Source organism: Falco punctatus (genome assembly GCF_963210335.1).
Source record: "Falco punctatus genome assembly, chromosome: 2".
Classification (NCBI taxonomy): Eukaryota; Metazoa; Chordata; class Aves; order Falconiformes; family Falconidae; genus Falco; species Falco punctatus.
This window is the reverse complement of record NC_137581.1, coordinates 45,978,502-46,005,950: the sequence shown is the minus strand read 5'-3', so window position 1 is coordinate 46,005,950 and position 27,449 is coordinate 45,978,502. Positions and strand designations below refer to the sequence as shown.

Sequence of the window (27,449 nt, the reverse complement as noted above, 5' to 3'; positions counted from 1 at the left end):
GATAGTAATGATCTGTATGGTGACAGAATCCATTTTTTTTAACTTGTAAGCCAGGAAACAGTATAAATCATAGACTGAATAAATGTGATGGAAAAAAAGAATCAGAAGCACATTGATGGACCATTTTATAGTCACTTTATTTTAGACCAGAACAGCACTTCCCCCTTTTCTGTTTCTAATATCTGGAAGTTCTGTAGTTATTGAAATGAATAAAATAACTGGCAAGGTCTGAGATTCTTGGGTTTTGCTTCAGCCTCTTCAGTTAATCACTGTTCAGTTTTTTTAATGGTTCTTTTTTCGGTTGTTGAAGTACTGGAAAGGAAGTGTTTATGACAGCCTCAGGTAGAATTAGAAAATCTTTGCACACTTCAGAGAAAACCTATGTGATATGTGTAAAAGTTGGCTGCTTGAAGTGGCGAAGAACACAAACAAAACAAATTGAACACAAAATGGTTTTCATGTAGCTCTAATAAATTAGGTTATATCGATGTTTTAAACCCCACTGTTATTGTGGGGTAGTTGGTTTTGTTCAAACCCAAAAGTAGATGAAATACCTTTTACAGAGGCATGGTTCCTGCGATAAGAGCTCTCATATCTATTCTTTGTCTAGGATGTAATTGAAAGTTACCTTACAGTGAGCTGTAAACTCATTAATGAACAGTGAGTCTACAACAGTAACACAAGAATCAGCTTAGTCACAAACACAGCTTGAGTGACATTTATACATGTGGTTACTGACTTAAATCTGTGACAGAGGAAGTGGAATAGTCTTGAAGGTAGTGATTTTATCTATCAATCAGGAAAAGGGTATGTCAAAATATCATCAAAATTACAAATCATTGCTGGATATTTTTTTCCACATATGTATTAAAGTAATAAATCTTGATTCAATTTAATCATTCTGTTGGATTCATTCAGTGTGCAATGCAGTGGTACAACTTCCATAAATTAAGTCAAATTTTGATAAAATGTTGTGTGAAATCTGCAATATTTAATGTACTTTATTGCAGATTTAGGATGAATAATGTATAAACTTATTTTCCAGATTGTCTGTTCTGCCTCAGAAAACTGTACTGCTGACTATATTGCCTGCATTGATGGAGATGTGGTACCTCTGGGGGAAAAAAAAGTCAATTAAAATATGCATTAAAGAGCACAGTATAAACGTAACAGTACTGATGTAGTAGGATGGCAGAGCCAGCCAGGATCCAATCTGGCCACCACTGATGCAGATCTAGCAAGCCCTGATGATTCACTCTGAAACCTGTGTGCTCATTTGGAAGGCTCTCTTCCTACTTCGTAGCATTTTCTGTTGTGGGAAAACTTAGCTAGGCATACCGGGCTATGTGCTGCTCCCCAGTGAGTGCTCTGGGACTGGCAGAGTCGACACTGGCCCTTACTGATCATGTGCCAAGTCAGTTGGGTGCGTCTCTCCTGTACATTTACATTTTTCAGAGATGCAGTGCTTGGCTTTCCAAATTGTTGCTAAGTGTAGACACAGGTTTTTGCTACAGCTGGATTAAGCACTCTAAGCACTTTGTCACTGTACCTTACCACATCTAAAAGATTATGTGTGTGTGTGTGTGTGTTTTCTCTCTCTAAATCATCTTATGTTTCCCATGTCTTATTGTAGGTAGAAGTCAAAGCTATTCCTGTTTCTCAGAAAAAAACATCTTTGCAACAAGAACAAGTTAAAAAGGTGCAACGAATACCAGGGAGTCCTGCAACAGCTGCTTCCCCTAGCAGTGATATGACCTTTGGAGGACTTCCTTCACCAAAGCTTGATTCTTCCTATGAGCCAATGATAGTAAAAGAAGCTCGATATATTGCAATTACAATGATGAAGGTAAATGACTGTCATTTAAGCAATATAACTATAAAATTCAGTATTCGAAGTGCTTAAAGTATGCAAAAGAGAAGGAAAAAAATGTATTTCGTTTTGGTCACAATCTAAAAATACATTGATTACAAATTATTTTGGTTATGTTTAAGTTTAGTGTAAAACTACATGCATCAAAAAGGCCAATTTCCTGAACTATAAAGCAGTTACAGACTGGATTAGCATTTAAAAAGAAAAGTTCTATTTCATTGTGATTACACTTATTAACAAACTAGTCCGAGTTACTCAGGAGAAATTAAAACAGCTATTGAAATGTTGGAGGGGAAGTCAAATAAATGTATCCGTATAGATTTGGAGTGTTGCAGTGGATCTGTATTAAAACTGTAAGTGGTGAACATAGGAAAAAAATCTGAGCTCAGCATAATAGAAAGGTCACTTAAATAATTCAAATTTTTGCAAAATTACAAAGTTGCAAAAGAAGTTTGCAAAAAAAGCAAAAAAATGCAAATTGAGTTCAATTATGCAAATGATTCATAAATATTAAACACAATTTGTTGAAATTAGCCATTGTCAAATGGATCAGCTCAGAGACTTTGCCAGGAACAGTTTTTAAAAAGGTACAAATGGAAGAGTTAGTATTGAATAAGTGTATTTTAACACCTGCGATAAATTTACATATAAGTCACATTGACTCAGTTAAGAGATGTGACATGATGAGTATAATTAGCAGTTGGACATCTTTACAAGACATGATTAATCAGGAATCAGAGAAGGATAATACTTAGTATAATCAGTATGGATTTATGGAGGGGAAAAATCAGCAAAGTAGCATCTTTTAGAGGGCACAAGTGGTTTTCTGCATAGCGCTACAGTTGCTATGTGTAAATAGTGCAACTGGCTACTAAATCATGTCTTAATGGATCAGTGAAAGGACTAAAAAATCAATATGGAGTACAACAAATGTTTTTAAAACTTGTTAAATCAAATGTCTGAAAAAGGTATTTGCATCAGGGAGTGTATATCAAGGAGACAAGTGTGTTTGGCTTGTTTGGGTTTTTTTATTTGGAGTACTGCAAAGATCACTTCTTGGCTTGATGCTACTTGGTAATTTTATCAGTGACTTGAGGCGGGGAAAAAAATACATTATTTATTCAATGTTGGAACCCACATGGGATTTCTGATAGCCATTTTCCACAGGTACCTGCTGCTTCTTTTCCAGTAACAGGTGGCAAATCTGCTCCCACAACTGTTATGGTGGCACATCTAGCAATGTGTTAAGATACTCTGCAGTAAATGATAGTGGAATAAGTGTAGGGTGTCTAGAAATTAATTTCTAGATCTGATGGACCCTTTGAGTGAGGAATGCTTGATGTTAGCTTGTTAACTTGTCGTCTTTTTTTAACTGAGTCAGGCTAAGATAAAATGAAGATAAAAGTATTTGGTTAAAGTTATCTTAGTAGATAATAGCAGTAGAAGTCTTGGTAAAGATAAAAGTAAAACAGTACAAGTACACACCAAGGTAAAATACAAAAAGTGTTTCTCTCTTCTTGTTGAAACATGCTTGACTTCCATGTTTAACACCTTGCTGGGGAATCTTCCAGAAATTCCTTTTAGGTTAAGTCTTTTCTGTCCAACACCTTAACATTTTTTTGGTTTGTTCAGAAGAGAGCTGATATTTTGCTGCTTAAATTAAGGACTGTCTTGACATACTGGGAAATGCAGATATGTTGCCTGCTGTACTTGATTAGCTTATTAACAACTTTACTGATTCAAGAAAGTGTAAATAATTGTCTTCTACTTTCCTCCCCATGTTACTGAGTACACTCATTTCAGTGCAGAATGCCAATGTCCCCTGACTTTTTAATTTTATACCAGCCTGCATGTTATATCAGTACTGAATAGAAACATCCAAGTATGATTAGAAACTCTAACTTCTTACTTCATGACAATAAATTATTACATGTTTGGGGGACTGATAGCCTAAACTCTCCTTGTATAGAGATCTAAAATGGCTGATCTGCATGTGTTTTCAAACATTCTTATCTACCTCTTCCCTGCCTGTTGTTTTTGATTTAACATGGGAATCTGATAACTTGGCAACCACTGCAGCCTAGAGATTCTTGCTGAGGGACTTTGTGCAGTTCTGGGACTACCATTATTTACTTATTATGGGGCTTTTCAGTGCAGTTGTTTCACAAGAATCTGTAAAAGTGAATCGGCTCTTTTTTGTAGTGAGAATCAGTGGAAATATCACCTCAGTATAGAGGGAATTTCTTCACTGTGAGTAGAAAGAGAGAGGATCTGAAATTCCATTGATAAACCCACTGGTCTGGTTTGCAGTTTTTGACCTGCAGCATGCTTGCTTTCTTATCTTCACATGGTCTTCAGTGCACTACCTGTGTTCAATGGCTTTTTGTACAAGTGAGATTAGAAGACTTGACTGTGAACAAATGTTTTTGTTAGCAATAGGTATCTTTTTTACCTAAATAATGGTTATTTAAAGTGAAGATACTTTTTTCACGTATGTATTTATAATATAGCTGTGTTTCTCTTTCTGTGTTTTGGAATTTGTTTCTGGTTTCCTGATCCATACTTGTGGTGAGTGTAAAGTTAGATTAGTGTGATCTTTGAGAACATACCCTTGCTTTTATTTATTCTTGACCGTAGTATAACTGATAACTGTTGATTTTATGTTTGTTGAATTTAACCTGTTTATAGGCATATGAAAATTATTCTTTTGAAGAACTACGCTTTGCTTCACCAACACCAAAGAGGTAAACATAAAAAATTACTTTTTAGTAGGGGCTTAAATTAACCTGCCTTTTCACTTCTGCTTACACCCAGCCTCACAAGCTTTGACTGCCAGGTAATCTTTGTCTAAGGGTAGAAACACAAAAATCATGTATTATTATATTTTTTTCTTAGATTTAGAGATTTTGCTCCTTAATTCTTAATTGTTCTAATGTTGATTCCTTATTTGTATTATCTACTCTCTGAATGTGTTGTTTCATCATTTGCTATTAATAAATGTGGCATAGAGGGTTATAAGTTGATAATAAATAATATGAGGTTAATACATTGGACAGGGAAAAATGGTATTTAGATGATCTGTTAGAAAAAAAGTAGAATAGTTTCAAACTGTTACAGGTTAATTCCAAGAAGACAGTAATTGTTTAATGATTTCCATTGTTTTGTTTATGCCTAGACCCAGTGAAAACATGTTGATCAGAGTCAATAATGATGGTACATACTGTGCAAACTGGACTCCAGGAGCTGTTGGTCTCTATACCATTCATGTTACTATAGATGGCATTGAAATAGGTACTCAATTTTCACTATACTTCAGCATAAATTTATATTCTATCCATTTTGTATACCGATAAATGTATGTCTTGGTGCTTGCTCACAAGTTTTATTATTACAGTTGACAGCAAAACGTAGCACCCAAGTTTTTTGTTTAGAAGTGTTCTATCTAATTTCTTCTTCCTTCTGAAAAGGAAAAAAATACCACAGCTATTCTCTCATAGAAAAGGGATGTATGTGGCATATCATGTATTTATAATGTGGTTATATAACTACCAGATTAATAGAGTATCTTACTTTACAGTCCCAATGTTGCAAGAAAAATGTCTTGTTTCAGCTGAGAACGACAGACATGTATACTTAAAGGAGAAAAATAAAAAACAACAACCAAAAACCAACACTGAAGAACCTAAGGAAAGGGGAAATTGTTTCTGACCATGTAGGAGTAAATAATGCCATTTCTTCTGTGGAAAACTGAGACAGTGTGGTCTTGGTCTTAACTGAGACTCCACCTTAAGTCTCAATCATTTGTAGTAATTTTTAAATGCCTTAGGTTTCTTCCTTGCTGAAAATCTTTTAGTTCTCTTGTTAGGCCTAGGGACTACACTATGTGATACTATAGCATGCAGTGGAAAGATTGCCCCTCCAAAAATGTTGGTATCTTGAATACTCTCTTGTTAGTCTTACTGGTGCTATGGTGAAGATGGATATTGAAGGCATTGTAGTTAGGCCCAGATCTGATAGGGTTTCTGTGAGTTCACCAGCACCAGCAATTCCTTTTTCCTAATGCTGCGCAGCAGCTTTTGTAAATACATAAAGTGATACTCATAAATATGAATGCACATAATTCACATAGAATTGGAATGGGATATGTTAACTACAGAAGATAAGATTTATACGCTATCATTATTAATGTTTATCTTTGTTCCTCAAACAGTAACATTTTCCTTCATAGGAGTCTCCAGTGCACTCAATTGTATTTTTCCAGTCTGCTATTCCTGGAGACAAACTTTATACTGTAGTTTAAATCAGCTGTTGTTACACTTTTTCATGTATTCTACCATCCTCTATTTGTGTAGTGTTAACTTTTAGAAATGCTAGAATACAGTTGTTAACCTTGGTTATTAAACAGGTGTGAGTATACTTCAATACCTATGCCATTTTTCTTCAATGTAACTTCAGTCTTGGTTCAATCATAGTATCTTACTATCCCCTCTCAAGTTTTCATGTACTCGTGCTTGACCCCATAGTTCTGTCAATTTTTCACTGCTTTAGTTAAGTCTCTTAAGGTAGCACTTAGTTTCTTCTCTGTCTCAAACTTCAGTGTTCTTGATACTTCTGGATTCCCTCCGTTACTTCCATGCTTGGTTAAAAGAATTACTGAAACTAACAGTTTTATTGCTAGGTCTGGCTGCTTCTTTTCAAGTTGTTGCTCTTCAAAGGATCACCTTCTAAAATGAAACAACAAAAAAACCCTGGAAAAATCTACTGAGGCTATTAATTTGTAGTTTGGCTTTAACAGTGATTGCTGAGACAATTTCTTTTAAGATTATTACTCAAGGTTACTTAAGTTTGAACTGTTTCTTTAAATTTATTTTTTTTCACAATCTGAGAATGTTACTGTGTTGAGATATTTTCCGGTACCTTCTGGTCTTACAACAATGTTGGTAATTAAAGATGCTGGCAGTTTACATTACTGGCCTTTTCTGGTTGTGCAACTTGGATTTTAAGGCGCTTATCTGTTTTTCACATTTTGCAATTAGCATCTGCAGCAGTACAGCATGCATAAGCTATTGCTTCTCCAGAAGCTTTCACTTGCACCTTTCAAACATTAATCTCTTCTGTGTTCGCTAGTCCTTGAAACATACCCCTTAAGCTACTATTATGATACAAAATTACCTAATAGTGTTGTGTGCACAAGGTGTGACAGGTACCTAATAATAGTATGAAAATATAGACCTGTAAATTTCCACATATGAAGATACAAGTATTGAGAAAGTAATACTTTGCACCATGAAGCATCTGCAAGTGTTATTTAGGGCAGACAGATAAGCAAATGGTTATTTTGCCTACTCTGAATTGTAGCACAGATAAACTGTAATTCCTGTTTGACTGATATATCCTGTAATATTTTATTGTTTTTTTTAAAACTTAGTCTTGTTTGCTTACAGATGCTGGGCTAGAAGTGAAAGTAAAAGATCCTCCAAAAGGAATGATACCTCCTGGAACACAACTTACTAAACCAAAAGCAGAGCCTCAGCCAAACAAGGTTTGGAGAATGGGAGAAAAACCCCAACCATACAGTAATATTTGGGTGGGATTCTAGTGTTCTTTAATATGTACTTTATCATGTTATATTGGTGCAGGACTTAAGGATATTTGCAAATGTCTTTAGTGTGCCGAATGCAATGAAATTAATATATGGGGTAAAACGAAGGATGAAAGTCTGTTTCCTTTCAGTCTATCCATTAATAAAACAGTTAGAACCTCTGCAGAAATGGCCTTAGTCTTGGCTTGTCACACAAACGTTGTGGGACTATTGTGAAAGCCACAGACTGCATTCTGCACTATTAGTTCTTTTTCTTTGATATTGTACTATGAAATTAATTGTGCAAAGGTCTTCAAAAAGGTTATGGTTGTTTTTTTTTTGTGAAAAGGATCTTCTTCAGTCAATATAAAAACCAAAATTAGTTTATTAATATCTTCCTTAGAATATCATTATTTTATTTTTAAAAGTTATCCTTTCTGAAGCTTTTGACTTCCCCATTTCACCTTACCTTTCCACCCTGAAGGACTAAAGTAGACGCAAATAACAGAGCTTTCCTCTGAAAGCTGGTGTGGCAGTGATATAAGGAATATGCCCAGATGAAGGAATCATCTTCCACTTCCCCTTATATGCAAACGAAGGGATATTAAATGAGCCACTGAATATTTTTTTTCATGAAATAAACCTGTATTAAAAGATGCAGAATTCTGAAATACTACAACATTATCCTTTCCTGTCTTATTACAACTGCAAAGGTGGCTAAGAAATAGGTGGTTACAAAAATAATCAAGTGTTTGCCAGCTTCTTACCTATACAGTGTGTCCTGACCTAGTTGTTTTCCAACTTTCTGAATAATCTAGAGACAGTAACTTTATTGTGTAGTTTCCCAGTCTTTAAATGCATCCAGCGTCTTCTTTTGCCACTAACAAGATTCTTTTCCCTGCACCCACACTTCAAAATAGAAATAATAAATTAGCTTTCGTTTCCACACAATTTTTTATCTTTCATTGCATAATATTTTTTTTTGCCCTGAGAAATACTTCTAGGCTTTCTCCTTCCTCTTGGAAGGAAGACTTCCTGGTTACTTCATTATCTTAATTAAAATTCCCAATTCCTACTGGGTGAGATTCATCTCACAGAACTTAATGATATCTCCATCCAAGCTGATCATCATACATGTTGTTGTCACTAAAGACATCTGATCTAAGACGAGATAAATTGCTGAATGAAAGTGGTGTCTGTCTTTTTAGTTATTGCAGTGGAAATGGAGTTGACTGGTTCATATGTAACAGCTACATTTTTTTCATGAAGGTTAAAAATACTATACAGAAGTTAGGCCTCTGGTGTTCTGAGGCATTGCCTAGTGTTTAGTCATCTCCCTGGGGTGTTCTGTTTGCATGTCTTGTTTGTTGTTCCAATTTGTAGTCTCTTTGAAAGAGAAGACTTTCTGTCCTGTATATAGTGTCAGTAGAGCCTGCTGCAAAAATACACTACCTTTTATGGTAAATAATTTTGTCAGTCTTCTTTCTTCTGTGTTGTAACAAATCACACAACAAACCAGGTTAGAATAATTCTTTGTGTATGAACAGCAGTATTATAAATGATACAGAAAGGTAATTATTGCACTGTACTCCAAGCTTCTGAAGTCAAGAATGCAGATTAGATATGTGTCAGTCAGAGACAGTCCAATATACCAAATCATGTTTCCCTGAGAAAAAGGACTTAGCTGAGCTCTAGAAGCTTCTTCCTCTTCTTCGTCAGCCTGAAATTTCAGATAGTTATAACCAGAGGACACTAACACTGCATTCTCAGTGGTGATCTGTTCTCAGGTAGAATCACCAAATTATTTTCATTGAGGCAGTGAAACATTCCAGTTTAGTAGTCATACCTTACTTGAATCACAAGTTGAAAATGGATACTATAATATGATTTTATTATTGATGTCTTCATGCTCTGTTATTTGAAATCAAATGAAAATCTGGTTTTCCTGTCCATCCAAGTTGGTAAAGATTATCCCAGCGATCTGTATTTAGCCTGGAGTATATGACCCATAAGAACTGCTGCCTCCTCATTCATTGACTGTGAACCTTAGATTAACTAATTTGCAGGAAATTCCATTCTACATCCTATGGAGGGAAACATCATTTTTCAAGCTATGTAATGTAATTCAGGGTAGTTGGAACCAACTAGAAGAAAGCAGTCTGAATTTAGCTGAGTTGGAATGGGCAAGACTGGTGTCAGAATGATTGGTCACTAATATGTTTTGACTGTTTTGACTGTCCTCACATGACTGAACAAGTAGCTAGCATCAATTGCAAAAAAACCACCAAACCCAAAAACTCTGGGCAAGAGGTGGTGTTTTGCATCCCTTCATAGAAGGTTAAGTCCCTTGTTAAGTTCGCTTTATCCTATGCAACACACCTGTCTGTGCTGCAAGGTGTACCGCATTTTCAGATTAATTAAACAAGACACAGCAACAAAGCTCTTAAAAACTGCTGTCCACTGTAAGGGACAAGTTCATCTTAATTGCTAAGCCTTTCTGCATTAGCCACTTCTTTCAGTAAGAATCAGTTTGTGTGTACTCCATGGAAGAACTGACTATTGGGGTGTTACAGGACAGATACTGAACCATTGTGCCATAGAGAAATATTCCAAGTAAAGAGGGGCTAAGTCAGAAAGAAGACTCAGACAATTAAGTTTTTCATGATGGTCAGAAATGAGCATAAGAGAACTTTTAGTCTGTTTTTTGTTGTATTGTCTGTCAGTGGATCTGATCCCTGAACAGTGTGCAGTTACAGCTTGAACTTTCTTCAACTTAGTTAGCTCCTGCAAAGGGGAAAAATGCTCTTTCCAGGCCTGTGCATATCCAAATCTTGTGATTTGTGTGAGTTTTCTTCCTCTAAATTCAAGGTTTTTAAATCTAATTTCTAGCCAACCCATCATATGGTTTTCTAAAGTAACATTTTGGCATAACAATGCAGCGACCTTTAATTTGCACGGCTTTGTTTATAGGCTTGTCTCTGTTGAGAACGCTGTCAGCAGTGATTCAGCCTTACATTTTCATAAGGACCTTGGAAGTCTTAGTCTTGTCTGTTGAGAGAAATCTAAATCCTTGGAGTAACAGGATTGTTAGTAAACAAAACCTTGCACAATTTGGAGTAAGCTATATTTGAAATTCTTCACATGCTTCTGGGTTGTTGTTGGGATTTTTTTAATTAGCCTTAAATAAATACCATTTCTTAAAACAATTTCTTTAGGGGGGAAGAAATGAATTCATGCACTTAGTTGTTACCTTTCATTACCTTTTCCTGAGTTTACTTTTTCCATATCATTCTGTGCTTTATGTTAAGTTAAAGATTGAGTCCATACTTCAGTTGATAGGGTTTTTTTTGCTTTACATGTGGAGTTTGAAAATAAAGGTTTTATACCACATGCATAGAATACATGCACTTCTCAAAACCAGAGACCAAAAGGATGGCTTAGATTTGTTTTTTATGGGACAGGTGCCTGATGAGGTCTTTGAATGGTGAAATAATGATAGTGAATAACAACTGTGAGATTTTGGGGACTGTAGTAAATCAAAATTGTAACAAGGAGCATCTGATCTTCCTGTGAAAAAGGGAGAAACTATTGAAATAGCTATTATTGAAAGATAAAATAAAGAAGTAGAAAGATCTGTTCTTTTTCTATTTTTAAATGGCTATTTCAACTCTTTAGCTAAGGAAAATATCCAAATTTTGGCCAAAAAGTTGACTAAACAGAATCTTACAGTAGCACGAATGAGAACTGGTAATCCCAGGTTGATCAGTTACTGGAAATACTAAGTTTGAAAGGGCAAAAGCCTTGAAACTTGCAAGAATTAATAAAATGGGGAGTAGCAGGGCAGTTGAAAGAACTGGAAGCTTGTATTGAACATTGGATATTGTGTGGTACAACAGATCTTTCCAAGACTGAGTCAATGTACTTTTAGGTCTTTTTTAACGTTACGATTGGTTGTAGTAAAAAAACTTATACACAGCAGCCATGGGAAACTAGCAACAACCTGTAACTCTAAGACTGCCATCTCATCACTAGCATTTCAGAATCTGTTAAACCTATTTCTTTTTACTCTTGAGAACTCTGTTCTGATTTTTTCTTCCTTACTGTCTTCCTTTGCTTCTCTTAGGTTCGCAAATTTGTGGCCAAGGACAGTGCAGGGCTTCGTATCCGTAGCCACCCTTCCCTTCAGAGTGAGCAAATAGGCATAGTGAAAGTCAATGGATCCATCACTTTCATTGACGAGGTAATTCATAAGACATTTCTGTTGAAAATTGGGCTAAGATGTAAAGTTAATTCATGCAAATAATGGGTTTTTTATGTTTAGATGTTGACATATACAGCTTAAGAACGTAAAAGTATAAATTGCAAAAATCTAAATATTTACTAATTTAGTTTTTCACGCTGTCATTTCCTTTTAATTTACTTAATTGAAAAACTGTGTAACAAACTTTTGAGACTGATATGTAGAAACAAAATTCCTAGACTTCATCTCACAATAATATCTCTAAGGATTTAGCTGTTCATGACTTATTATTTCAACTCTACACAAAAATTCAGATGTAGGTGTAATTTTCATTACATCTTTCACTTACACTTCTGAAAGATCATTAGTGTGTTAGACTACTATGCATGTATAATTCTTACAATAAACTTCATATACAAGGAATATTTTTGCAATTTACTAAGTTATATCCGCAGTGTAAAAATGGAAAGTGGGGAATTTATGAAGCTTATGAAGGCTTGGCTTGCTTTCCTCTTTTTTTCTCAAAGCAACTCTTATTATTGCATGATCCAATTTAAATTTAATCTTCGTACCTTGCCTTCTAAAAAGATACGCCTCCCACTCCTTTGAAATTCTGATTTTGTTGATATTCCTCTTCACCTCTTCTTACATTCTATCAGCTTAGTGAAGATCATTACTTTCTTGCTACTGTTGTCTGTTTGTCTGAAGTCTGTTAATCCTACCAAGGTATGGAACAGTTACAGGAGGGCATGGCTCGTTTTTGTTGCTTGTTTCCCATAGATCCACAATGATGATGGTGTTTGGCTGAGGCTGAATGATGAGACAATAAAGAAGTATGTTCCTAACATGAATGGTTACACTGAAGCCTGGTGTCTCTCTTTTAACCAACATCTTGGCAAGAGCCTTCTGGTACCTGTTGACGTAAGTAAAAGGTGCCTTTGAAAAATATCCAAAAGTACACTCTATCCTCATTACAAGACTTTCTTTAATTAAGGCTGCAAATGAGTCCTGAGGTAAACAATATTTTAATTACCAAATGCTATCTTATATGTGTGTGCATTTTTGAGGGCTATTGTGTAATGAGGGTGGAGTGTAGAAAGGTACAAGGCTTTTTATGTTAAATCCTCTTCCCCTAGAAGAGAAACGAAAGTGCAAGGACTGTTGTAACAGGGTACAAAAGTATACTCATACTAGGTTGTGGTCTGCACCAGGTGTTTCTGTTGCAAGATGTCATTGTGTATAAAGTGATCCACTGACGTTACGATTTCAGAAGAGGCTTGCAGCCTGCAGTGAAGCAATGTAATTGAGGCTTTTTGAAAAAAAACTGAAAGTTCTTTAGGCTCTGTTGGGTTTTGTGTATATTTTTTGTGAGTTCTACACCTCAATCCTTGAGTTATCAATTTATTAGCTAATCATAGAATCGCAGTGCTTCAAGACAGTACAAAATTGAATTTACAGTAAGAGTAAGCATGATTTATCTGCATAACTTTAATGGTGGTCATCATTGGAGTTCAAAGGTTACACCTTTTCTGGAACAAGGTACAATTTGAAAAAAAATGTAAAAGGCAAGAACATATTTTAACCAAACCAATGTTTCTCAAAAAAATTATGAAAGTGCAGGCCATTCTGGCTCATCTGGTTTTGTGCATTCCCCAGAGTGGGCAGTACCTTGGTTTCTTCAGTGCGGAATGTAAGAACCAGATCTAATCATAAATACTGTTATTTAGATTTTATTTGTCATCTTATATGAGTGAGCTGCTGCTGCAGTTGAAGACAGTTAAAAAATATCTGGCCACATTTAATACCTGCAGCCAGCAATGTCATCCTGGTCATATTTTCCAATCATGGAAGAACGGAGATATTCCCAGTTTCAGTGAAACTGGGCTGTTTGCTAGTAGCCACATCTGGCAATTAATAAACCCCTCCAGCCTGTGTTTTGACAAGCACTGTTATATGATGTGAGTAGATCTTTCTATTCACCTTCTTGTTTATAAACTATTTGTTCATATAATTCTATTGGAGATTTCTCTCAATAAAATTCTTATTTTGGAAATTAATATTGCATTTGGGAAACATTTCTGTAATGGGAATAATTTCTGTATTCAACCATCAGTCATTGAAACACTGTGATGACAGACTAGTTTATGTGAGATACATGAAAACATGGGAAAAATTTAAGCGTTGCTTAAAATCTTGCTTGTATTTTTGGCCTTATAAATGGATACTCATTAGAAAATTGCTATATTATACTTTTACAAAATATTAAAATTTGTATACAGCAGTTGAATTTTACCTGTTCACACGTGATAAAAGTGAATTGACCTTGACAAACTAGTTAACTTCAGGAAATATTTTCTGAATGGGTATTATAGTCTGTTATGGGGTGGGGGGGGGAGGTGTTTGGGTTTTTTGTTTCTTTTGGTTTTTAAGTTTAACTATTTCTAATACTTTTTTACTTGCTGAAGGGAATAGTTTTGATCTCAGCAGTCGCATAGGTGATTAGCAAGAACTTACTGGCTGGTGTATTTCAAATGGCTCTAGAACATAACCTGCGCTTCCTGAGAAAAGCCTGAAAGGAAATGGCTGTCATTAATAAATAACTGAACATTCAATCTTGACAATCTAATCTTGAGAATTCAAATGACATTTGAATAAGTAGGTCAGGCACAATCACATGTGAAAAACGGCATTTTATTATCATATGTTTCACTCTGCTTCTGTAAAGTTCAGATAAAATACTGTCTATTTTTTTTTTAAACAGTATCGGTTCTGATACCATTTAGACTGTTAGAAGCTGGTAGATATGTCTAATTTTCTTTTATGTAACCAGTTACATTGCATTTTTAATGTCGTGAGGTTAAAGCCACATGCTTTCTTGGCTTCTGATCAGTAAGCAGGCCCTTGGCCAACATAGCAGAAGTCTTACAAAAGCAACTATTATAACAATGTAGTTATATATAATAAGAAATGTCTTTTGAACTAGTTTCAAATGGAAGGTTTCTTTGCATCTCTCTCATATTTTCAAATTTTAAAACGAGTCAGTGTGTCCTGAAACTATTTAATTTCATTATGACAGTATTTAGGCATAAAGATTTGTTGGTTTGATTCATAATAATAAGAGGAAGAAGGAAAAAATATTACCTAACATTTTCTCTTTCTTTCTTAAAGGCCACAAAACAGAAGTCACGATTCAGTGACTTGCTTTTGAATGCTTTAGTCTTCAGTGCATGCCATTTTAGCATTATGCACCACATAACTTGATGAAATTCAATAAACTCTTTTGTAAGCTCCTGATTTTGTAGCTCAGCTTAAAACTTTTTTTTTTCCTGCTAAATCTTGATCACATTAAGTGATAATGCTTTCTTGATAGGAAGTTTTAAAATCTCTTTTAAGGTGATTACTAAGTTGAGAATATTCAAAAATCTTTATTTCTCTGAATTGTCCAAGAAAAGAACTGTATTTGCAAGTTGTCAAACTTGATCAGTGCAGTCCTCTAGAGGTGAATGGCTCATGACAAAAGATATTCAATTAAGTAATACATGCTAAAGGTTCTTTAGATTAAATTTTGAAATAATCCATATCTGCTTATCCTGGTTTATACAAGGGGTTTGGAATCCAAAGCTGTTCTACCAGTATTGGTTTCAGAAGAAGGAAATAGACTGGAAATTTCTCTTGTGACTAAATATACAACTGGAATATCAAGTGGCTGAATTAGTCATTGTATTCCCTGTTCAAATTAATGTCACATTACTTTTATTAGGCTCCATTTTTATTCAGCTCAGGAGTTTATGCAGACTTGTAACTCCAGTTACGTTACTTTGTCACATTTAAATATACAGGCTTTTTATAATCATCTCATATGTAAATAAAATCTCTTAGTACCTTCTGTAAAATATGTAAAAAATATAATTTAAAAAAAAAGCTTTGGTTATTCTGTTTCATCACTGTATTAATTGAACAGTGAACAAAGAAAAAGCAGTAGAGTTTTTCAGCAGTGCTAATTTTGGCCTTTTATCATCTTGACATCTATATTGTATCTACATTTTAAGTTTTTTATTGACATTAACTAGATATTTATGAGAAAGCAAACACTGAATATCTTAGAACTCCTAAACAGACTGTTTCTATATATTTTGATCAAAATTACTATATTTAAAGGTAAATGATCATAGGAAGGCAGAGATCCATTGTAGTTATGAGACTTATTTATTGGAGCTGTGGTCATTTACCTTCTTAGAAAATCTGTGTCGTCAAATCTTCCTTATGTTGCTCATGTCCTTTCACAAGGAACTGCTATGTAGCCATTGATTTAAAACTGCACATGCAATCCATTGTAGGTAATATGATTATAAGACTATGAATTTAATAGAGGTGATTTTGGATAAGAGTATAAGTCTTAACTGATTGCAATTTTGGAGAAGCTGAATCCAATCCCAGTAGTTGTTTTTCCTTCTGTTTTTTTGACATCCAGTTAACTGTTTTTGAGAAAATACTTAAGTTCCTTACACGGACAGTGATTTATTATAGATGCTTACGCACAGTACTTAGAAGAAAGGTGCATACAATGTAAAACAGTACACACTAGGAAGAAATAGAATTTTATCTTGGTTAAGCTTTGGAACTTTACTTTTTAAAAATATTATTCTAAATATGTATTTATTACTTCATATTACATGTAAAAATTTATTATTAGGAATATTGTACCCTGCTGCCCAGTTATATTATTACATTCCCCAACCACCATAGACAAGCAGGATTGAGAAACTGCAAGTTTTTGAAACCATTATCGCAGTGGAAGCAAAGAACCAAAATTAGTATGTAGGCTGCAGTGCTGAATCACAGGACCTCAGAAAGCTGAATGTTCTGTGGAAATGTTGAAGGACTTTCACAAGAGACAACTGCTGTTGTTCTAGGCACAATGGAAGGAAACTGGGGAGTAGGACTATGCTGGGTAAAATAACAAGATGGTTGTTTAAGATAAACCCTTAGCTTTGAAAAGTAATATCAATTGACATTTTAAATATTTTTAAAAGATCTAATTTTTGGTGGTGAAACAAAGTCATTTATATTTAATTTTTTTTTATTTCTGAAACTTACACTTCATTGGAAAAAAGAATGAATTCCTCAAATTATTTGTAGTTTTAGTAGGGGAAAGCTTGTAAGGAAAAAATGAACAAAATCTACAGAAATTAGCATAAGGACTAAAAATAAAGCTTCTAGCTAGTAGTTTCTTCAGAATGAAAACTTAATTCTGAAATACATGCCAGTTAACCTAAACTAGCATAGACTATGCTAATAGTCTGGAAGCCCTGAAGCTCCCACAGTGAAGGACAGCTTCTAGTTTCATTGTCTCATTGTTGCTAAGCCAACATGGTCCCACTTCACTGCTGTTCATTTCTTTTGTATGTTTTACACATGTAGCTTTATAATGTACAAAACATATCTTTGAAATTACACTTGCGTATTTTAGGTATAATTATTCCATGTTTCTCTGTACAGTAGAGGTCCATCACAAACTGAGATACTCTGCCAAGTAGCACAATGAGTCAGTTAAACTATGTTGGATGCCTATGAAGTACAGTCTCACTAGACTAATATAGGCTTTTTATAGTTGCCATAGTTTTATCCCAAATTGATAAGACTATATTCTGCTAATCACCCTGTCTGAAACCCTCCCCACCTTCCCTAATGCTCCAAAATTTATCTCACTAGTGCATTGGTACCTCTTTCACTTTTGAGTAGATAGAGGTACTTTCACTGTTTTTGTAAAAATTGCAAATTGTTTGTATTACTGAAACTTGATGTAAGCAGTTTTGTCAACAGTATATAGCTATTATCATGAGACAAAAGCATGGGTTTAGTTACTTTTAATGTGTCAATGTTTTTTCAAGGAATGGAGAGAAGGCATGCGAAGAGTTTATTGTACTTGTTTCTGCTTAAAGGGATTCATTGCCTTTACTATTAAATTTTAGTGTGACTGCTGTCCAGGGATTTCGCTTGGTTCCCCTAATCAGGATGGGGATAGTAAATAAGATTTTCACACCTCTGTTCATATAGATAAAACGATTGCTTTGCCAAAAAGATTTTGTCATAAATACCAATTATTAGTACTGATATATATACTATTAATTCTTTCATTTGACAGGAACAGTGAAAATTTTCAAAGAAATTAGTAGAAACCAATTTATGGTGAAAGGATAACTTCTTTTTTATATTTTTCAGTGATTAAAAAACACTATCCTAGCTGTTCTGTGGGATAAAAAAGTATGCAGAACAGCAGTGCTTATTTATGTAGTACGGGCAATTGGTTATAAAATTAGTGAAGTCTCTCTGGCAGCTCTATTTGGTTGATGATAATTCATAATAAACTAGTAAATGCATTGTATATTTTATAAAACTAATTAAATCATAGCAATTGTTTTTCCTGCAGCACTCTGTGAAATTTTTGGCACTGGTAAAGAGTGCGATTTTGGTGTGCAAACTGGTGAAATCATTCTGTGCAAGTGAATTGCTTTCAACAGTGAGTTTAGCCTTCCTGCATCTTTTTAGTTCTGACTTGGTGACTAGAAGTCCATATTGCACTTGTCTTGCAATAGTTGAAATTATCTTTCAGAACAGCAGACTGTCTTGCTGTAAAACTGTGATTTGTGGTAGGACCAGCTACTGTTTTGTTGTAACAAAGTGTGGGATTTTCTGTGCACGAAGTCTCAAGCTTTATAAGAAATGTCTGGCTCTTAATTTCAGTAAATGGCATGACACACTACATCCATTTTGAGCTTTTGACATACTAAACTGTTCTTGTTTAATGGATGATTTGCCATGGTGAGCAATGGACTCAGGTGACTTGATTAGGAAAACAAAACTTTCCCTTTTGCAAAACATTCTACCAGTAAATTTACTTGTGGAGAAAGTTTGCATTAACAGAACCTTGAGCTTCTTCCTCCAGTGTTTCTTTGTTCCCATTTCTTTGTTGATATATGTCTTTTTTTTTAAACTTTGTTGCTCAGAATGTCTTTAATGCTAGCCAAGGAGTAAGGGATTTGGACTTTTTTTCATGGACTTCCAAAGCTTTACCCCCTAAGGTGAGTTAAATGACAGGTGCAGTCATGCTGTGTATCTCATGTTTTCAGATTGTACCTTGTGACTCAACTTTATGCTAAATATTCTTTGATTTTTACAGGAAATAGCAAATTCGCACAGAATGCTGTATCTGTGTCTCTTCCTTTAGGATGAGGAAAAAAAATACCAGAGCAGATTATTGAATTTTCATTAATTCATAAGCAGCACTCTCCTTTTTTTATGAACTGCATTAGAAATTCAGAGATGGCCTAGTAACATAATAAAGGCTTTCATTCTCTTTTGATGCAGAATGTACTAGTAATTTTATTGTGTTATTGGAGGATACACATGAAGTTGCAGCATCTAATAAAATGGTATTTGTATGAGTAAAGCCACAAATATTTAATCAATACTCAGCCCATTCTTAATCTAATTTTTTTAAATTATACAACTACTGGAACAACATGTTATGTACAGTTAAGCAGTTTAAGTTATCTATAGAAGTGCTTGTCTAAATCTCTTTACAGCCCTGTAGTGATTTTGAGATTGAGGTTTTTTCATAGGAACTTTGTAATGAAGATGATACTCAGTGTTGTACATACTGGTTTAGAGTTTTAAAGACTTGGTTTTCCATTGAATCTTTTTCCCCTAAATAGCAACCCTTTTTATTATTATATCAAGATCTAGGCACTGTTTAAACTGTCTTTAAAACATATGATTATTTTTTTCCTTGAACCAGTTTACCTCAGGTTGCATAAACCTGCTTCTAAAGTTGTGTTTACAGAACAGGATTCATTTTTGTATAAGGGCTTCTTTGAAAGACTGCTGAATTAGTCTGGACATAGTGCACAGACTTCCATACCAAAAAGCTGAAAATATGATAATTAAAGAGATCAGAGGAAATTATATTAATTAAAAAGGAAATAACATAAGGAGAAGTTTGGTTTAAAACTGATAAAAGGAAGTATTCTTTTACACAGCAAGAAGTGAACTCCTGGAAGGTGTTGTTACAGGAGATCGTGGTGGCAGAAACTATCAGCACATTCAGATGAAATTAAACATATTTACAGAAATCAGATTCATAAATAAACACTAAAGAAAATGGGTATACTCTCTAACATTCATAATAAAAATATTTAAAATGCTGTTGCTATACAAGGGACAGACCACTAACAAAGACTTGTATGCTACTTCTAAAAGAGCATCTCTTGTTGCCATTGCTGAAAACAGTATACCAGATTAGGTGAACCATTGGCTTCATCCCGTAGGGCATTGCTTAGTTCTTTACTTTCAGGTGTTCTTTTAAAAGCACCTATGACTTGCACCATAAGCATAATAGAGCTTGTTCCTGCTTCTCACTTGCTTTCTTCTGATATAAATATGCATTACGTTACTCCCGTCCCTCATATTTTTCTGTACAATAGCCTTTTTATTAAGCTATGGCTAGCTGAAAAATCTATGCTAATATTTCTCTTCTTTTAGTAGTTACCAATTTTTCTTGTTAGAAGATTCAAAAATGTTTTCTCATGTCAGATTCAAGTATATATTTCATCTGTAATTGGTGCCAGGGGAAGTAAATTTGCGGGCCATTTTTATTGTCATAGTATTAGTGCACATTTATTATTTTCACTTACATGTGCGTTTTGGAATGTATGATGTTGCTTTTACTTAGTCAGAACTTTACCTTTCCTTTACTTTAAATTAACAAGTATTCTAAATATGAAATCAAAAAAGCAGTGTATCATTTGGAAAGAGAGAATATTCAAAATCCCTTTACATAGCCCCAGGCTTTTCAGAAAATTTCACAAGTACAGCAGGAGGAATGAGTGTGTCCTGCTAAATGTCAGCATGAAGCAAGGTTTAGTGAAAGCGGTTAGAGTAGATAATTTGTCTCCAATGGTAGATATGAGATACTCCTTTTACATAAATGGTTTCATTTATACCACTGTTGTTTCAAGAGTAATATGGTGACTTTTCAATTAATGTGCAATTTACTAATAGTGGTTTATCATTGCACACTAAAATTAGCAATGTAACTAGTGTCTCTTTTAGCTTTGAAATTTAGCTGTTGTCTTGAAATAAGTATTTCTTATCTAAAAGTTCAAAGGTATTATTAATAGGTTTTATTCTGTTCTGTTTTGTTTTGCCCTTTTTTTTTTTTTTAATTTCTCAGGAATCTAGGTCTAATACTGATGATTTTTTCAAAGACCTAAATTCACACTGCCCACAGGAAGCAGTGATGCAAGAACAAGATATGCCATTCCTTCGAGGTGGACCTGGAGTGTACAAGGTAGTGAAGACTGGCCCATCAGGTCACAACATCAGAAGCTGCCCTAACCTTAGAGGTATCCCAATTGGAATGTTAGTTCTGGGAAACAAAGTCAAGGCAGTGGGCGAGGTATGGATCCTTGTAGCTTCAGTTAATGTCTTCATAGATACCAGTATATAACAGTAGTAAACACAGCAAAAGAATCTGCCCCTTTACAGGTTTGCTTTTCCAACCCTCATGATAAATACTAACCTTTGAACCTGGTTTATGTTATAAATACCAATGCAGTTATGTCTTTTGCCTTTTAGATGTGTGCATTGATTGAAATAATGTTAAAATTGTACTGCAGTTACCTATGCTTGCTTATATGTTTCTGTTACAGTATTCCTTACTTCCTTAGGAAATCGTTTCTTGTTTTACATTTTTGTCATATTCTTTGAAAAAAAAATGGTTTCATTGAAAAAATGTTTTTCTAGGACCTAACCAATTAACGAATTATTCTGTTTCTCTGTATTGATTGTATTCATTTGTTTAGTTGCTGAACTGTTGTTACTGTTCCCAGTTGTCCAGCTGTGGTGTTTTATGGTTAAGAAGGGCTTAAGGATGAAGTGTGTCATGCTATTTCCTAAATATAATGACAGGAACAAAATTAGTATTCATACAAACTTTTCACATATAACATAGTATTATAAATCTACTGTTGCAGCCATCAATAAAAAGGCATATTTTGGTGAATATCTCCACATTTTTATCTAGGCTTGTTTGGATGTTCTAAAGTTGTGGTGTCAGTGTTTTGCTTCTTCTAAACATAAACAGGTGTAACATTTTTGGAAACAGTCCTAACTGAAAATGTGCCATAAATAGATTTGGTACTTCAGTCTGCCTCAGCCTGTGGCCTTAATTTAAGAAACTGGGTTTTTGTCACATTTGCTTTGCGATATGTAGAGATTGGAATGAGTGTGTTTTTCAGGTACTATAATAAGTTGCTGAATCATGCTACTGAATTATCTGAAGAGTTAACAAATTGTGCTTTTTTGTGTGTGTGCATCAGGTGACTAATTCAGAAGGTACGTGGGTGCAGATGGATAAGAACAGCATGGTAGAGTTCTGTGAAAGTGATGAAGGCGAGGCATGGTCATTAGCTAGAGACAGAGGTGGAAACCAGTACCTCCGACATGAAGATGGCAAGTTGTTGTTTTGTTTGTTTTTCAAATTAACTTAGAAAAAATTAAGCAATCTGAGCAAGACAAATAAAGAAGAAACTGAGTTTTAAACAGGTATAACATTAATTTATGCTTTTTCATTTGAGTTTCTTGACACAGTTGGACTTCAGAGGTTTTTAGAAGAACAATTAAAATATTTCCTTGTGTTTGCTTTTGTACCAGTTATGGATCACAATTTTAACCATCCTCCTTTTAGCTATGGGAATCATTTTTAAATAAGAAATTGTGTGGTTTTGTTAACTTTCTTTGGTCTACTAATTGTTTTTTCCTTAACAGTCACAGCCAATCTAGATGAATTCTCCTATGCATGATTATGGGCTACTTATATTTCCTTAAAAGATGAGGCAGGGAATAATCTGTCGGTATTTATATTTCTGGAGGGGATCATCTACCCAGCCTCCCTGTCGGTGCAGATTCAGCTAGATCAGGTTGCTCAGGCCCTTTGTCTTCTATCTCCAGCCTTTCTGGACAACCTGTACCAGTATTTGACTCACCTTCATGGTGAAAAATTTTCCTAATACCTAATCACAGTTTCCGATGCTGCAACTTGTTTGTTGCCTCTTTCCTGAACCCTTCAATTAAGTAGTCAAAGGGAGCAATAAGATTTCAGCGTTCTCTTTTTAATACTAAACAAACCCAGATCTCTTAGCCTCTCTTTAGATGATGTGTGCCCTGCTGCCCTGACAGTCATGGTGGCCTCTGCTGAACTCATTTCAGTCTGTCTTCTGGTGGGGGGAGTCTGAAAGTAGACTCAGCGTCCCAGCTGTCCAGTGTGTCCCTCTTGTCTTTCCAATGTTCAGTAAAAATTACTATGGATCTTCATTAGCATGATTTTGTTACAAGTGTGCTCAGAGAGAAACATTTAAGGTTCATCTGTTGATAGTAACATTTTGGTAGACTTTCCTAGAGAGTGGTTAACTCACTTAAGATTTAGTTTCTTCAAGCCTTCTTTTTTTTTTTTTTTTTTTTTTTCCCCCCAACATATATATCTCTGTTTTCTGATTAAAACTGGACATTTTCAATTTATAATCTTCCCACTCCATTTATGGGATCTAATGCTTCCATCTTCCGAAGATCTCTTCATGAAAAACTTCTGCCTCAGCAGTCAAATTCTGCTTGTGTTCTTAGGTAATACTTATTGGCAGCCTCTTACTTGCTCATCATAACAGACTCTTTGCCCTTTTTCTGGTTTTGGCATTTTATTTCTGAAAACTGTTCCACACCTAGACACACATAATTAGCATCATGTTACCATATTAAAACAAAGTAATTCCTTGCTAATACATAAGTATCTCTTACAGCCTGTTGGTTTTTGGCTTTGAGGTATAAAACGTTCTGTGAAGAATGGGAATAACTAATAGTTTTAAATAAAATGCATAAATTGTTGGGGAAGAAAAGTTTATTTAATACTTAGCACAGTATTATTTTTTTTTGTCATAGATCCTCCGTTTTTAGTTATTTCTGATAATGTCAAATTCTGAGGTGCTTGAAGAGCCCAAGTAGCTTCTAAAAACCAAGTATTTGTGCTTTGGAACAGTACCTTACTTTTGAAAACAGGCGGATTTGATAATAGGGTTATTAACTTCATCATTTTCTATCCTAATATGAGGCTATTTGCTTTTTCAGTAGAAAATAATTTCGCTGAAATAATAGGTTTTTATCCATCAATAATACCATCTTTCAGATTACTTTTGTAATTTCATTATTTAATAAAATGATAATGAAATTTTAAAAAAGAAGTAGGATTTCTGTCAGAGACAAAAACAAAAGTCATACTGAATGCTCAAGTCTGTAGACAGGTATCCAGATACTTTAGCTGAAACGCTATAGCAAGATCTAGAATTGCCTCTAATTGAGAAAATTCTAGATCCTTCCTTTTTTAAACCAAGTTTAAATTTCCAGCCTTCTCCCTGATATATATATATTTTTTTAAAGTTGAATATGTGTGTTATGTAAAAGTTTGTACTATGTGGTTTTGGTCTGAAATGCAATTTTTTAAAAAATGCCTCTTAGAACAGTTGGGGGTTTTGTTTTTTTTACTTGAATCCACATTAAGTTTAGCATGTTTACAGGACAAAAAGTTGTCTGAGGTGCCAACTTGAGCATTTAACCTGCATTTGGGAGATTTCTTGTGAATATTTTGTTATAGATAATCAGTTCAAACTATTTCTGACCACATTAAGTCTGTCTCTCATTTGTCTTGGCTCTTGTGTTGCTATGGATGTTCTGAAAGACCCCAGGCTGAGTTTTGTTGGAGATTTTTTTAGCATCATACAGAAAGCAAAACTGTAGTACTCAGTAACAGATATGAATAAATCTGTCAGGTGAAAAAATATCTTATGTCCTGTGAACTATTAGCGGGTAGCCAGGGTTAAAAGTTTATTGGGTCTGAGTTTGCCACGGAAAACTATCCTTTCTCTACCACGCTTTGTCAAATGAATGTAACAATACCTGTCCAAAGAACAAATACTGAATGGTGCGATGCTAACTGAAAAATGAAATGTTAAGCCTGTTCCTAAGTGGCATATGACGGCAAAGCAGGCAGCAACTCAGTCAGACATAAAAACAGTCTGCATGGTATTAAGTCCTCCATCTTTATATTTTTAGAGCATGAGGTCTAAAGAAGAGAGATGTGCTTTTCTTTTTGAAGAGAATTGAGTGGAGTGGAAGAGTGCTCTCTGTGGAAAAAGAATATCGTTCTTTTGCCGTGTGACTCATCTTTCCAATGTAAATTGGTTACTGAGGTGGTCTAATTCTGAAGTGATGTGTCTTTTTTACAGAGCAAGTCCTTCTAGATCAAAACGTTCAGACTCCTCCTCCAAGTCCTTTTTCAATACAAGCTTTCAGTAAGGGGACAAGCTGTAGTAACGGACAAGGGTTTGATTATGGCCTTGGAAATAACAAAGGTATGTTTTTAGAAACTGATATTTTTCTTAACTTTGCTTAAATTTTTATTACTCATTTCCTACTCTTTCAGGCACCATCAGACGTTCTCCAAAAGGTATAAGCAGTAGTGCAATGAATTGCAAGGTGTTTTACATGTAGTTAATGTTATAACTTTAATTTCACTCAGTCTAAGTACACTGTATAAAAAGGATCATTAGAGTTTTGTAAATTACAGCTGAGGCTTTCTATAGTGGTAGGCACAAAATTATAATGCAGGAATGAAAAATATGTACTTGTAAAATAAGGTATGAAAATTACTGGATTTAGAAAGCATGTGCTTCAAAATTATCAGAAACATTTGTAAACACTTCTGACCTATCTTGACATTTTTAAAGTGCCTTCAATGGAATAACAAGATAAAAGATACCATTTGAGATTTTTAAGTTGTAAAACTGAAGTTACCTTTAAATCACATAGGTACCAGTTACAAATGCTGGGAAATAAATAAAATCTTTTTAATTTTACTGACATAATAATTGTTTCTTACAACCATGGTTTATTTCATTGGCCAGATGTAAATATATATAAGCCATCACAATAAACTCAAACTGGGCTGAATAGATCTAGAAGATTTAATAATAAAGTAGGGACTTTTGCTGAGGCAGATGTCCTTGAGAAATATTACTGAAACAAGGAGCTCTGTGATTCTGCTCTGACATAACTATACTTTGTTCATGTCACTATAAACATGGGTCTAAGGTGTGCTGTGTGTTTTTTGACACCAGCATATATTCTTAGTGGTCTCCTAAATAAAATATCTTGTTTTACAGGAGAAGACATGGGGGAAAAAAATATTCCTAAATGTTCTACTCTGTTATTTTCATAACATGAAATAGTTTTATGTCATTTCATAGTGTTTTACTGCAGAAAGAAGCAGTTCATACTTGTCCGTGCATTGCTACAGGAAACCCTTTTTTTGGACAAAGGCTGGAAAAGTTGAAGTGTTTTCCTTTTGTTTTAATAGGCCTTTTATACAGAACTGTTTTTCCCAGTTTAGTCATACTCATTTCAAAGTAATGGTTGAATTACAAAAGTGGAAGTGTTTAAGATGTTTGGTGTCTGAGGCAGTATTAAAGCTTGTCTCTTGTCAACTGTGTAATAGTGCAAAAGTATTATCTATTATTTTTTCTGCAGAAGCATATTAGGAAAGGAATTATTTTTTTCCTGTGTTGTCCAAAGATAAAATCTTGGAGTTCAGTATGCTATATTAACAAGCCTTCTAATTTTTCAAAGATATTGTGATTCTTTTTACTGTATTCTATCTTAAATATTTTCTGAGGTGTTATTTTGGATATTGCAGTTACAGAAAGTTTGGAAGCTAGTCCTGGCATTGAATTCTGTATCATTTTATATCCATTATTGTCTTGACAATACCCTCAAACTGTGATGTTTAGTGTGAGCAAGCAGCTCATCTAGCTGACTTTATTCCTTGTGTGTACTGTAATTCCTTCAGAACTGCCCAAGAGTAGAGTTGTTGGCAACTATACTGAAATAATAATGATATTACTTTCCCAAAACCAGAATTCTTCAGCTGTATTGTTACTTCATATGTAGTCTTTTTGCATTCTCAGGTCTAAGAAACATTGAGTTTTGTGGAAAATAAAAAACTGAAGGCATAACCATGATCTCTTAGGGAAATTTCTGAATGAAGCAGTTCTTTTGGAGGTGCTTGTTTGTTAAAAGAAATTCTGTAGAGATGCACTAGCTTCAATGAAAATTCAGTCACTGTATATGAATGTTTCAAACTGCTGGTCAAATATAAAGATCCCTATGTAATAGGTCTGTGTTTACAGTATGACCTGTGAGGAAGAAGACATAACTCCCACAATCCTTCTGTTTGATTTAGCTATGTCTTCTCTATTCCAGCTGTCTGCATTGCAGGCAAGTCTTTAATATTCCTCATGAGTAACCCTACCCACCTCCATATTTAATTATTGTGGGCAGATGACTTTCAACCTCTTCTCGGATGTTCTTCCATTTAAAATAATTATTTGGTTTAGGAAATAGGCCTGTCATATTTGAGAATAATAGTTGTTGTCAAACATGTCAATCACTTCTGGGTTATTAAGGTAGGAATGATTGCTGTCCAAGTACTGATTCTAGTATTTTTTAGTTATACTACTTCCAAAACAGTGGAATAAAATTGGTCTTTTTGATATGTGTAGATGATTATTTAGAAAGTTGTTCCAGGTGGTTTTAGGTATTTTTGTTTTCTGAATTTTGAAATCAAAATATCAAGAAAATAGGTGCAAATTTTAATT

At 34.5% G+C, this 27,449-nt stretch overlaps 1 protein-coding gene across 22 annotated transcripts in view; it reads left to right on the top strand.

Annotated features, from left to right (window-relative positions):
• MYCBP2 (MYC binding protein 2) overlaps nucleotides 1-27,449 on the top strand; it is a 202,020-nt gene that overhangs the window by 124,970 nt on the left and 49,601 nt on the right. For 10 of the 22 annotated variants that reach the window (XM_080374363.1, XM_080374372.1, XM_080374368.1 and 7 more), the window contains 10 exons: nucleotides 1,634-1,846; nucleotides 4,559-4,614; nucleotides 5,046-5,161; nucleotides 7,315-7,457; nucleotides 11,575-11,691; nucleotides 12,472-12,612; nucleotides 18,699-18,773; nucleotides 20,924-21,148; nucleotides 22,071-22,203; nucleotides 25,023-25,148. In XM_080374363.1, the coding sequence (XP_080230489.1) occupies nucleotides 1,634-1,846; nucleotides 4,559-4,614; nucleotides 5,046-5,161; nucleotides 7,315-7,457; nucleotides 11,575-11,691; nucleotides 12,472-12,612; nucleotides 18,699-18,773; nucleotides 20,924-21,148; nucleotides 22,071-22,203; nucleotides 25,023-25,148 (1,345 nt within the window). The remainder of the gene's footprint in view (nucleotides 1-1,633; nucleotides 1,847-4,558; nucleotides 4,615-5,045; nucleotides 5,162-7,314; nucleotides 7,458-11,574; nucleotides 11,692-12,471; nucleotides 12,613-18,698; nucleotides 18,774-20,923; nucleotides 21,149-22,070; nucleotides 22,204-25,022; nucleotides 25,149-27,449) is intronic. The other 12 variants (XM_080374375.1, XM_080374382.1, XM_080374380.1 and 9 more) reach the window with 7 other exon arrangements.